The following is a 13227-nucleotide window of genomic DNA, read 5'->3' as shown; positions in this document are numbered from 1 at the left end:
GGCCTCACTAGTGTAACACATCCCTGCTCTTGTATTCTAGACCTCTTGAAGCAAATGGTAATATTGCATTTGCCTTCCTCACTACAGGCTCTATCTGCAAGTTACCCTTTGTTGGTTCTGCACAAGGTTTCCCAACTCTCTTTGCATCTTAGATTTCAGGATTTTCTCCCTGTTTAGAAGATAGTCTGCACATTTATTTCCATAACCATGCATTTTCCAACCTTATATTTCATTTACCACTTTATTGCCCATTCTCCTAATTTGTTTTCTGCAGTCTTGCCTGTTTCTGCAACACTACCTGCCCCTCCACCAATCTTCGTATCATTTGCAAACTTGGCAACAAAGCCATCGATTTCATCATCTAAATAATTTAGAAACAGCCTAAAAAGAAGCGGTTCCAACACCGGCCCCTGCGGAACACCACTAGTCACTGGCAGCAAACCAGAAAAGGATCCTTTTATTCCCACTCGCTGCCTCCTACCAATCAGCCAATGCTCTAACCATGTTAGAATCTTTCCTGTAATACAATGGGCTCTTAACTTGGTAAGCAGCCTCATGTGAGGCACCTTGTCAAAGACCTTCTGAAACTCCAAATATACAATATCCACAGCATCCCCTTTATCTATCCTACTTGTAATCTCCTCAAAGAATTACTACAGGTTTGTCAGGCAGGATTTTCCCTGAAGGAAACCATGTTGACTTTGTGCTATCTTGTCCTGTGTCACCAAGTACTCTGTAACCTCTTCCATAACAATTGACTCTAACATCTTTCCTGACTAACTGATCTATAATTTCCCTTCTGCTTTCCTCCTTTCTTAAGAGTGGCACCATGCCAGAGTCCAATGATTTTTGAAAGGTCATTACTAATACCTCTGTCTGATGCTACCTCTTTCAGAACCCCAGGGTGCAATTCATCTTGCCTGGCTGACTCATGTACCCTTGTGTCTTTTAGCTTTTTGATCACCTTCTCCCTTGTAATAGTAACTGAACTTGCTTCTTTTCCCTCACATCTTTCAACATCTTGCACACTGCTGGTGTCTTCCACAGTGAAGACTGATACAAAATACTCATTTCGTTCATTAGCCATCCCCTTGTCCCATGTTATTATTTCTCCGGCCTTATCTTCTCGTGGCCTTGTATCCCCTCTCATCTCTTTTTTTTTACATACCTGAAAAAGCTTTTACTATCCACTTTGATATTGTTTGCTTCCTTTCCCTCCTAATGACTCTTAGTTGCTCTCTGTAGGGTTTTAAAAACTTCCCAGTCCTGTCTTGCCTGTAGCTTTTGCTTTGTTGTATGTCCTCTTTTGCTTTTACATTAGCTTTGACTCCCCTTGACAGCCGTGATTGTACTATTTTGCCATTTGATTATTTCTTCATTTTTGGAATACATCTATCCTGCACCTTCTAATTTTTCCCAGAACATCTTCGTTTGAGGTCCATTCCAGTGGGTTGGAGAGGCTGTGATTTAAATCCTAGTTTGTGGTCTGTTCCAGTGGATAGGTGATGCTGAGATCGAAATTCTAGTTTGTGTGTCTATTCCAGTGGGGAGCAGAGGCTGTGATTAAAATCCTCATTGTATCCTCACTCTGTGTAGTTATGTCAATTAACTGTACACTCTTCATTCTTCCTGTAGAAGAGATGCACCAGGCAACAAAATTCCACAATGACGACCTAGAAAAGGAAATGGACAAATTCCACGGTAAGTAAAGTCATAGAGCACGAAAACACAGCAGCAGGCCTTTTGGCCCTTCAAGTCTATGTCAGACTGTAATTCTGTATAGTCCCATTGCCTTGCATGTGGCCCATAGCCCTCCCATCCATGTACTTGTACAAGCCTAATGCTTGAGATGCTCTGATTCCATCTGCTTTAAACACTTTTCCCAGCATTGTTTTTTCCAGTTGATGTATGAGAAGTTTCCCTATCTACCCAAACTTGTGTTTCTTGTCTGTTCTGGCATGTGCTTTTTGTGAACAACTACAGCTTGGTCTTTAATCACCGGAAGGGTGGTCTTTGTGAGTAAAGGTACTTCACTGATGTCGATGCTTCTCCAGTCTTGGGCCTGCTGACATTACAAAGAAGAGCGATCTACTTCCAAGCCAGGTGGTTTTTCCATGTACCAGCTATCCTTGTCCTCTTTCAGATGACACCATGAAGAAGGCTGGTGAGTATCAGGCAGAGACTGAGAAGATTGTTCCTGGCCACAGTACCATCTTCCTCTGCCTATGTGACTCCTGAGAGTGAAGTGTTTTCCCAACATTCAGTCAAGTTGTTTTGAGCTCTGAGACAGTTTCTCTCGTGTACTCTTCTACCTTCTGACCTTGTAACTTATTGTCTGCCTTTCATGCACTTTCTCTGATAACTAACACTGTGCACTCATTATTTTAGCTGGTCCTACCTCAATGCATTGCTGTAATGAATTGGGCTGTATGGATGACAAGTTCTTCACCTTGGTACATGTGAAAATAATAAACCACTTTTATCCACATTTGACTGGAAATTCAATGACAGTGTTTTGATCAGCATATTCAGACAGAACTGTCAGTTTCTTCCTGTTTTCATGTGGTTATGTTGAACTTCAGCAAGCAATTAGGGCTGAAGGAGCCATGAAATATAATTGCAAGCAGGATCACGAAGAGCTCATGGGCATTTTACTTCTATATTGAAAACAGAGGGGAAGTTGTGTGTGGAGCTAGAGAAAATGGCTGAAATCCTTCCTGAGTACCTTGTCAACGAGAAGGACATGCATGATGGTGAGAATGTTGATCTTCTAGAGCAGGGGTTCCTGAGCTTTTTTGTGCTGTGGACCAATATCTAGCGGTTAAGTGCCTTCCTTTTTACCTACTGCGGGAGATTTCTGGGTTCATTTTGGTAGCAGTATCTATTCCGCCTCAGACTAATGTCAGTCAGGCTTTAGATGATCTGAGCAATGGGTGTGCATGAAACAGCACACCCTAACATCTATATAGTTTTAGGAGATTTTAACCAGGCCAGTCTGAAAAAAATCACTAAGCAATTACCATCAACAGATCACTTGCGCTCCTAGAGGAAACAACACACTGGACCATTGCTACACCACCATCAAGAATGCCTACTGTGCTATTTCACACCCTCACTTCAGGAAGTCTGATCACCTGGCTGTACTTCTACTCCCTGAATATAGGCAGAGACTGAAGACTGCAGCACCAGTAGTGAGGACCAAGGTATGGACAAGGGAAGCACAGGAGCACCTACAGGACTGCTTTGAATCAGTTGATTGGACTGTATTCAGGGATTCATTTTTGAATCTGGATGAGTGCTGCAGTTGTTACCAACTTCATTAAAACCTGTGTCGATGAGTGTGCGCCTACAAAGCCATGGATGAACCAGAAGGTATGTTGTCTGCTGAAGGCTACATCTGCGACATTCAAGTCTGTAACAGGAAACCCGGTATGATTCACGGAGGGCTATTTCAAATGCAAAGAAACAATTTCGAACAAGGTTGGAGGAGACATCGGATGCATGACAACTCTGGCAGGGTTTGCAAGACAATACTTCCTACAAAGTGAAACCCAGTAGCATGAATGCAGTGATGTTTCACTACCAGATGAACTCAATGTCTTCTATGCCTGCTTTGAAAGAGAATATAACTACAGCTGTGAAGATCCCTGTGAAGATCTGTCTGAGAGGCCGATGTTAGGCTGTCTTTAAAGAGAGTGAACCCTTGCAAGGCAGAAGGCCATGATGGAGTACCTGGTAAGGCTCTGAAAATCAGTGCCAACTATCTGACGGGAGTATTCAACGACATTTTCAACCTCTTACTGCTACGGGCGGAAGTTTCCACTTGCTTCAAAAGGCAACAATTATACTAGTGCCAAAGAAGAATAGTGTGAGCTGCCTTAATGACTATCACTCGGTAGCACTCATATCGACAGTGCTGAAATGCTTTGAGAGGTTGGTCATGACTAGACTGAACTCCTGCCTCAGTAAGGAGCTGAACCCATTGCAATTTGCCTATCAACACAATAGGTCAACGGCAGATACAATCTCAATGGCTCTTCACACAGCTTTAGACCACCTGAACAACACAGACCTCTACACCAAGATGCTGTTCATCGACTATAGCTCAGAATTTAATACCATCATTCTCACAATCCTGATTGAGAAGTTGCTGAACCTGGGCCTTTGTACCTCCCTCTGCAATTGGATCCTCTATTTCCTAACTGGAAGGTCACAGTCTGTGATGACATCTCGCTGACAATCAACTATAGTTTCCAAGTCCTTCCTGTAGTGAGGTGACCAGAGTTGAGCACAGTACTCCAAGTGGGGTCTGACCAGGGTCCTATATAGCTGCAACATTACCTCTCGGCTCCTAAATTCAATTCCACGATTGATGAAGGCCAATGCACTGTATGCCGCCTTAAGCACAGAGTCAACCTGCTCAGCTGCTTTGAGTGTCCTATGGACTCGGACCCCAAGATCCCTCTGATCCTCCACACTGCCAAGAGTCTTATCATTAATGCTATATTCTGCTGTCATGTTTGACCTAATAAAATGAACCACCTCACACTTATCTGGGTTGAGCTCCATCTGCCATTTCTCAGCCCAGTTTTGCATCCTATCAATGTTCTGTTGTAACCTCTGGTAGCCCTCCACACTACCCACAACCCCTCCAACCTTTGTGTCATATATTTATTCCCATTTGGGAAAGGCTGGATTCTCTCAGAATTGCTTTGTGCAGGGGAAGTCCTGTCTCTAGTTTGATTTCATTTTCTTGGGGAAGTAACAGATGACTGAAGATAGAGCAGTGAATATTGTCAATATAGACTTGGTCAAATGCTTTACTGAAGTCCTTTGTGGCCAACTGGTTCAGAAGACGAAGTTCCATGGGATGCAGGTAAATTGGCTTGATCATACACAGGTTGTGGCTGAGGGTAGATGTTCCTGACTGGGGGTGGGGGAGGGTGGTGTGCTGTGAGCAGTCCTGTTATGCAAAGGTTCTGGAGTCCCTGATCTGTATACAAATAATGAAACTTGATTGTCAAAGTTTTCAGATGACATGACAATTAGAGTTGTAGGTAGTGAGAAAGGTTGTCAACAGATGCCATCAACAGGGTGTTGACCCTTTGGGAATGAGGGCAGAGAAATGGCAGATGCAGTTGAATCCAGACAGATGTGAGGTGATACACTCTGGAACGTCAAATACAACAGAAAAAGCAAGGTATATGCTTAATGGAAGGACCCTTTAGCACTGTTGATGTACAAAGGGTCTTGGTGCCTGTCCGTGGCTCCCTGGCAGTGGCAACACCAGAGGATAGGGTGGTAATGAAGTAATAAACTTCTGATTAAGCCACATCTGGAGTATTGTGTGCCATTCTGGTCACCTCATTACAGGAACAATGTGGCAGCTTTGGAGAAGGTGCAGAAGAGGTTCACCAAGATGCCAGCTGGGCTGGAGCTGTAAGGAGAGGTTGGACAACTTGGATGAGGAGCAACCTAATAAGTGAACTCATTTTCAAGAACTCTTTATCTCTTGTTATCAATATTTATTGCTTGTTTTTGTTTTGTATTTGCACAGTTTGTCTAATGCATATTGGTTGTTTCTGTTTTCCTATGTGCAGTTTTTCATTGATTCGATTGAGTTTCTTGCATTTACTGTGAATATTTGTAAGAAAATGAATCTCAAGTTTGTATATGGTGACATGTTTGTATCTTGATAACACATTGATTGGTTGATAGTAATCCCTTTTCTGAGGATACAAGTGTCAAATGCCATAGTGCACAGGTTAAGCTGAGAGAAGGAGTTGTTTTTAAATTGGTGTGGTACGTGCCTGGAGCACGGTGCTGGGGTAAGTGGGGAAGCAGATGTGATAGTGTGGAGGTGGTTAGATATGTGAAGAGAAAGGATGTAGATGATACACCAATGGGGTTGTTAGATTGGCATGATGGTGAGCACTGACAGTAGGCTGAGGGGCCTATTCCTCTATCCTACCATTGTTTTCTTTTTGTACAGCTCTAACTGAAGAATTACGTGAAGAGAATAAAGTCCTGCAAGAATATTTGGAGAAAGCCAATGAAAAAATTCAGGTACTTGAAGCAGATTATTATTTAAATGGTATAAAATTGCAGCATGCTGCTGCAGAGGGACTTGGGAGTGTTTGTGCATGAATCACCAACAGTTATTTTGTAGGTGCAGCGTGCTATCAGGAAGGCAAATGGCATGTTGGCATTCATTGCTAGAGGGATTGAGTTTAAGAGCAGGGAGGTTATGCTGCATCTGTACAGGGTACTGGTTACGCTGCACCTGGAGTACTGCGTGCAGTTCTGGTCTCCTTACTTGAAGGAAGGATATACTGGCTTTGTTTGTGGTGCAGAGGAGGTTCACCAAGTTGATTCCAGAGATAAAGGGATTAGACTATGAGGAGAGTTTGAGTCACCTGGGACTGTACTCACTGGAATTCAGAAGAATGAGAGGAGATCTTATAGAAATGTATAAAATTATGAAAGGGATAGATAAGATAGAAGCAGGAAAGTTGTTTCCACTGGTAGGTGAGACGAGAACTATGGAACATTGCCTCAAAATTCAAGGGAGTAGATTTAGGATGGAGATGAGGAGGAACTGCTTTTCCCAGAGAGTGGTGAATCTGTGGAATTCCCTGCCTGATGAAACAGTGGAGGCTACCTCAGTAAATATATTTAAGACAAGGTTGGATAGATTTTTTGCATAGTAGAGGAATTAAGGGTTATGGGGCATAGGCAGGCAGGTGGAGGTGAGTCTATGGCCAGATCAGCCATGATCTTATTGAATGGCAAAGCAGGCTTGACAGGCCAGATGGCCTACTCCTGCTCCTATTTCTTATGTTCTTATGTTGGACAATTCATGGATAGGAAGTGTTTGGAGAAAGATGGTCCCAGTGTAAGAAAGTGAGGCTACCTCAGGAAGGGACCTAGTTTAGCAATGGGACTCTCTCGGGATCTCTCAGTATTATACTGCCCTATGTATTATGTAGATAGTTGGGATGCAATATCCACAGTCAACCCTGACCAAAGGAGGGTCTTAGGGTGTGTATCTTCTTGAGATAGGATATTGATTTCTTTGCTTGAGACATAATTTAATAGGATTAAATTGGGATTTACCCTCGGTCGTGCACTTACTGAAACAACAAGTGCACCTAGAATATTACCTGAGGATAACTGAGGAATGAAAGTCTAAATGTCGCAGAGGGTTCAGAACATGTCCCTGTGAGTAAGGATTTTATTACATGGATGGATTGGCGGTGTTGGATTGTTCATGGAATAGAGGAGATAGGCAGTGTATTTAAAGTCATGGAGATGGAGGTCGTTCCCATTTGAGGAAGAGTATCACTAATGTCCAGTGAAGGCAAACAGAAAAAGGTCCAAAATCATGTGAACACCCTTCAGCTGGCACGTTGTTTTATAAACATTCACAAGGGAAATGGATGAGTGTAGGAAAGGAAAACATTTCCAAGGTTGAAGAGCGGTCAGGGGATGCGATTACTGATTAGAGTCAGAACTTTCTTAACGTACCTGAAAGCAGCTATGTTGTGATTCTTTGCTTAAACCTACAGGATCTTCAAATAGAATTGAGTTCCAAAGTGAGTGACTATGAGAATAAATTACAACTGCTGTCCACTGACATGGAAGAAAAGTGCTCGGTAAGGTTATCCTGTTAACAGTCTTGCAGTCTGTAACTTGAGGGTACTGTAGCTGAGACCTGTGGAATGTGCTGCTCCTATTTAGTTATTTAGAGATATAGTGCAGAACAGTGAGTCGTCCAATGAGTCACGCTGCCCAGCAACCCACCCTAGCCTAATCACGGGGCAGTGTACAATAACCAATTAACCCTCTAATTAGTATGTCTGGACTGTGGTCATGGGGAGGATATACAAACTCTTTACTGGGACATGGGGATTGAACTCAAAACTCCAGAAAGCTGAAATGGCATTGCGTTAATCGCTACACTAGCATGGTGCCCGGTGATTAATAAACCAGGAGGTTGCTTGTTAAATGACCAAGTAGATTGTTGCTGTAGTCATTCTGTAACCATGTTAGCACAGAGCACACAGGCTTTATGCAACTTGGGGGAAAATTCCAGGCAGCTAACTGGAGTTGTTAAAATTCTTTATCATCTAGCTTACCTGGTATCCGGGTTCAGTGGCTGAATTTACAGTTTTTGTAATGAACCCCAAAGTCCCTTGGTGTGTTGAAACGCTGGACACTTCCTCTGTTGGCAGTTCTTCACCTGTGTAGGATTCTGATGTTTTTAATTCAAAGTCATTTTAGAAGTGAGCGAAGAGGCACAAAAGCTGTTGCCTCAGTCATTTTATGAAGATTTAGTAGAACAATGAGAAATTGAAACAGACAGTGATAGAGGGCTACTCAGTGAAGGGAAAAACAAAAAGCCAAGATAGCACTGGCTTATGGTCAGCTATTTTCATGCCTGTAGATAAGGGAAAATTCCGTTCAGATTCACAGATAGGATTGTCAGATCTCAGTTGTGTTTGATTCCCGAGTTCTTTTAGGAGTTCAGGAATAATCAAGAAACTTTGATTCTTTGTGATTATTTATTTTAAAGTTTAAACAAAGATAGAGAGCATTCAAAAGTATGTGAGGAGCTGTGAAGCAAAACAGATTCAATAGATTGAATAAGGTGCTTTTGAAAACTCTTATCACCTTTATAATTAAAATATAGATAAGAAAATCCAATGAATGGCTACACAGTTATAACATGAATAATCACACAAGGATTGGAGCGCTTACCTCATGAGAATAGGTTGAATGAACTTGGCCTTTTCTCCTTGGAGCGACGGAGGATGAGAGGTGACCTGTTAGAGGCATTTAAGATGATGAGGGGCATTGATAGTGTAGATAGCCAGGTTTTTTTTCCCCAGGGCAGAAATGGCTAACACAAAGGGACATAATTTTAAGGTGCTTGGAAATGTGTACCGAGGGGTAAGTTTTTCACACAGAGTGGTAGAATGCACTGCAGGCGGCAGTGGTGGAAGCGGATACAATAGGGTCTTTTAAGAGCCTCTTGGATGGGTATATGGAGCTTAGAAAAATAGAGGGCTATGCACTAGGGAAATTCTCGGCAGTTTCTAGAGTAGGTTATGGTCAGCACAACATTGCGGGCCGAAGGGCCTGTTATGTGCTGTAGATTTCTATGTTCTGTGAAAATGTGTGAACATTTAGCTAATTACAAATGAAATGGAGTGATGAGCCATTATGTGACTGCTATACAGCCTTCTGCCAGTAAGTGGAGAGGAACTGCCAAATACAGTGAAAAATACTCAAGTTTGCAGTAGATACTAATTGTTAAAAATACAAATTATATCAGTAAGAAAGAAACTGTGATTAAAGCTAAATTTTAGTCTTGCATTAATTCAACTAATATAAAGAGTATTTTAAAAAAACACAGCAGATTCCAACAGTTGACCAATGAGATATTAGCCATTAAACATAATGCAGTACCAAGAGATGCTTCCAGAATCATACCAAATAGCAACAAGGGGACAGATTGAGCAATTGCATGTATATATTGTCACCACTAGGGAGCATAGTAGGCAGTTAATTATATTGTTACATGATTATGTAAAATAAAAGTAAACAATTGTAGACCATAAGGCATAGGAGCAGAATAGGCCACTTAGTCCATAGTCTGCTCTGCCATTCAACCATGCCTGATCCTTTTTTTTTTAAAACCCCTTGCTCAGCCCCACTCCTAGGCCGCCTTCTCCCGGTAACTTCCGATGCTATGGCCGACCAAGAACCTATCAACTTCTGCTTTAAATGCACCCAACGACCTGGCCTCCACAGCTGCTTGTGGTATAAAATTGCACAAAGTCATCGCCCTCTGGTGAAAGAAATTTCCCCGCATCCGTCTTAAATGGACACCCCTCCATCCTGAGGCTGTGTCCCCTTGTCCTAGACTCTCCCACCATGGGGAAACATCTTTTCCACATCTACTCTGTCTAGGCCTTTCAACATTTGAAAGGTTTCAATGAAATCTTCTTTCCCCCACCCTACCCAATCCTTCTAAATGCCAGCAAGTACAGGTCCAGAGCCATCAAATGTTCCTCATATGGTAACCCTTTCATTCCTGAAATCATCCTTGTGAACCTCTGAACCCTCTCCAATGCCAGCACTCTTTTCTTAGATAAGGAGTCTAAACCCATTTACAATACTTCACCAGTGCCTTAGAAAGCTTCAGCATCACATCCCTGCTCTTTTATGCTAAACCTCTTGAACTAAATGCTATGTTTGCATTTTCCTTCCTCGCCACCGACTCTACCTGCAAGTTAACCTTTAGGTTGTTCTGTACAAGGTCTCCCGAGTCCATTTGCGTATCAGATTTTTGGATTTTTCACCCCTTTTAGAAAATAGTCTGCACATTTATTTCTACTACCAAAGTGCATGACCATGCATTTTCCAACATTATATTTCATTTGCCCCTTTCTTGCCCATTCTCCCATTCTTCCTTCTGCAGCCTACCTGTTTCCCAACACTACCTGCCCCTCCACCAATCTGCTATCATCTGCAAACCTCTTAACAAAGCCATCTATTCCATCATCTAAATCATTGATATACAGAATAAAAAGAAGCAATCCCAATACCGGCCCCTGTGGAACACCACTAGTCACTGGCAGCCAAGCAGGCAAGGATCCTTTTATTCCCACTTGCTGCCTCCTACCAATCAGCCAGTGCTCTAACCATGCCAGTAACTTTCCTGTTAATGCCATGGGCTCTTAACTTGGTAAGTAGTCTTATGTGGCACCTTGTCAAAGGCCTTCTGAAAGTCCAAATATACAACATCCACTGTATCCCCTTTATCTATCTTACTTGTAATCTGCTACTAAATGAATTTCCCTACAGCATTAGGAATAAAAGTCTTAACCAGGGCATTACAATTGTTAAACTGTAAACAAAATAACAATTAAAAAGTTTAATCTAAGAATTAAACAAACTAATCTGAGACCAAGGAATGTTTAACGATTCGGTTTACTGACCAAGTAATCTCTGCTAGCAGCTGAGTATTCTGCAGTGGGCTAATTGCTTGATCAGAAAGGCCTTTGTTCATGTGGGGAGTCCATGCACAAAGTGCACGGTGTGTTATAAATTAATAACTTGACTTTCAGACCTTAACAGACAAACAGCAGCAGACTGAGAGGGATCACATGGCAATACAGAAGCTTCTTGAACAATCAGTGGAAGATATTGCAGATCTTCAGGAGAAACTGTATGTACCAATCGATGGATGTTGTGAAATTGACCAACCACAGAACAGTACAATCCATTCAGTCCACGATGTTGTGCTGACCTTTGAACCTACTCTTAAGACCAATCTAACCCATCTCTCCCACTTAGCCTTCCATTTTTCTATAATCCATTTGCCTCTTTAAGAGCTTTTTATATACCTCTTTTGCCACCCTATTATTAGTGTTTTCCACATATCCAACACACTGTATATTTTTTAAAAACTACCTGTACCTCTGACATCTCCTCCCAACCCCCCCACATGCTTTTCTCCCAGCACTTTAAAATTATGCCCCCTGGTATTGGCCACTTCTGCCCTGGGAAAAAGTTTCTGGCTGTCCACTCGATCTATGCATGTTTCTTATCATGTACACCTCCAAGTCACTGCCTCATCTTCTTTCACTCCAAACAGAAAAGTCCTAGCTCACTCAACTTGTCTTCAAAACATGCTCTCTAATGTAGGCAGCATCCTGGCAAATCTCCTCTGCAGCCTCTCTAAAGCTTCCACATCCTTTCTCTAATGATGAGACTCTGTTAGTGATACTGACAATGATCGTATATGTGTACAGACCTGTTCTTTAACACAACTGCAAAACGTTTGCTGGGCTTCTTGCTCACTCTGTGAGGGGCTGAACAGAAAGCTGCTGGGTTGCTCTCTAAGCTGTTTGAGTTTCAATTGGGACAGGTGGTTGGGGGAGAAAATCATAAACAAATCAGATTCTGCAGATGCAAGAAATCCAGGGCAACACGTACACAAAATTCCCCCTCTGCTGGTGGAGGGTGGTTTCCCCTTGGTGGAATGGTCAGACTTTGAGGTGTGTGTGTCGTTACCCCAAAGGAGTGGAGGTAGGTGGGGGGGGGGGGGGGGGGGAGAGAGAGTTTGTAATGCTGCAGTGGAATGGTCTGAGAGCTGTTGAGGTGCGTGTGTATGTTTTACCCCAGAGGAGTGGAGGTAGGTGGGAGGTGGGTTTGTAATACTGTCAGTGGAAAGGGCTGAGAGCTGTTGGTATCTCTGTCATTACCCCAGAGGAGTGGGTGCTCGTGAGTGAGGGGCTGCCAGTAAATGAAAGTGTCAGGAGCTAAACTGTAATTCCCAGCTTGCCAGCAATACTTACAATACACATCACAGTGTAGTGTTGCGTCACACTGCAGTAAACTTCACACTGTAAAAATCATAGTTGTGACTATGACAGCAGTAATCCTTTCAAATAAATCAAAGGATACCCTCTAAATGCAAGTTATTTTGTGCCTACTGCAGTTTCCACAAACTTTAAAAGGTGTGAAATTGTCTGTGATGCTGAATGAACCAGCACAGTATGTGCTGCTTGTGCATGGTAAATGACTTGGTTTAAATCAGTACTGTTTTAACTTGACCCAGAGCTGTGACTGAGCAAGACAAACAGAAACTAGAGAAAGCCAAAGCTGAAGTTGAACTGAAACTCTCCTGCTGTTTGGAAGAACTCAGGTACTTGGGCTTTTTGAATATGTCAAAACTTCAATTCATTTACATAGCAATCTGAAAATAATGCTGAGCAAACTTTATATTGCCTTCGGTTTCCTTAAGGTTTTATGACTATGATTGTACCTACTGATGGCAGGCATATTTGTTCATATGATTTTACGTCTCCATCTCCATTTAATTTTGTATGTAGTGAACAGACCTGAGATGGGTTCTTGGATCTCTTCGGGGGGGAGGTAAGATCTGTACGAAAGTGAGGGGTTAAACTAATTTGGCAGGGAGGTGGAACCGAAGTGAAGGGACTCAGGATAGGACAGATCGAATGAAAGCAAAGATAGCATGCAGTCAGACTGTCAGGAAGAGCAGGCAGATGCTAGGATAGAATTGCAGCCAGCATGGTGAGTATCAATTCATTAGGGATGCACAATCAAAAGGGGTAGCAAATACAGTACTCAGTGTTATATCTCAATGCACAGAGTATAAGAAATAAGGTGGATGATCTTGTTACATTATTA

The 13227-nt window shown here is 42.4% G+C and overlaps 1 protein-coding gene across 2 annotated transcripts in view; it reads left to right on the top strand.

The window, feature by feature from the left end:
• hmmr (hyaluronan-mediated motility receptor (RHAMM)) overlaps positions 1 to 13227 on the top strand; it is a 105814-nt gene that overhangs the window by 25536 nt on the left and 67051 nt on the right. For both annotated transcript variants that reach the window (XM_073067051.1, XM_073067050.1), the window contains exons 8-12: positions 1636 to 1701; positions 5993 to 6066; positions 7569 to 7655; positions 11136 to 11236; positions 12632 to 12718. In XM_073067051.1, coding sequence (XP_072923152.1) covers positions 1636 to 1701; positions 5993 to 6066; positions 7569 to 7655; positions 11136 to 11236; positions 12632 to 12718 — 415 coding nt within the window. The remainder of the gene's footprint in view (positions 1 to 1635; positions 1702 to 5992; positions 6067 to 7568; positions 7656 to 11135; positions 11237 to 12631; positions 12719 to 13227) is intronic.

The sequence above is a fragment of the Hemitrygon akajei genome, chromosome 15 (genome assembly GCF_048418815.1).
Source record: "Hemitrygon akajei chromosome 15, sHemAka1.3, whole genome shotgun sequence".
Taxonomy (NCBI): domain Eukaryota; kingdom Metazoa; phylum Chordata; class Chondrichthyes; order Myliobatiformes; family Dasyatidae; genus Hemitrygon; species Hemitrygon akajei.
The sequence above is the reverse complement of the archived record's forward strand: the minus strand, read 5'-3'. Positions and strand labels throughout refer to the sequence as shown.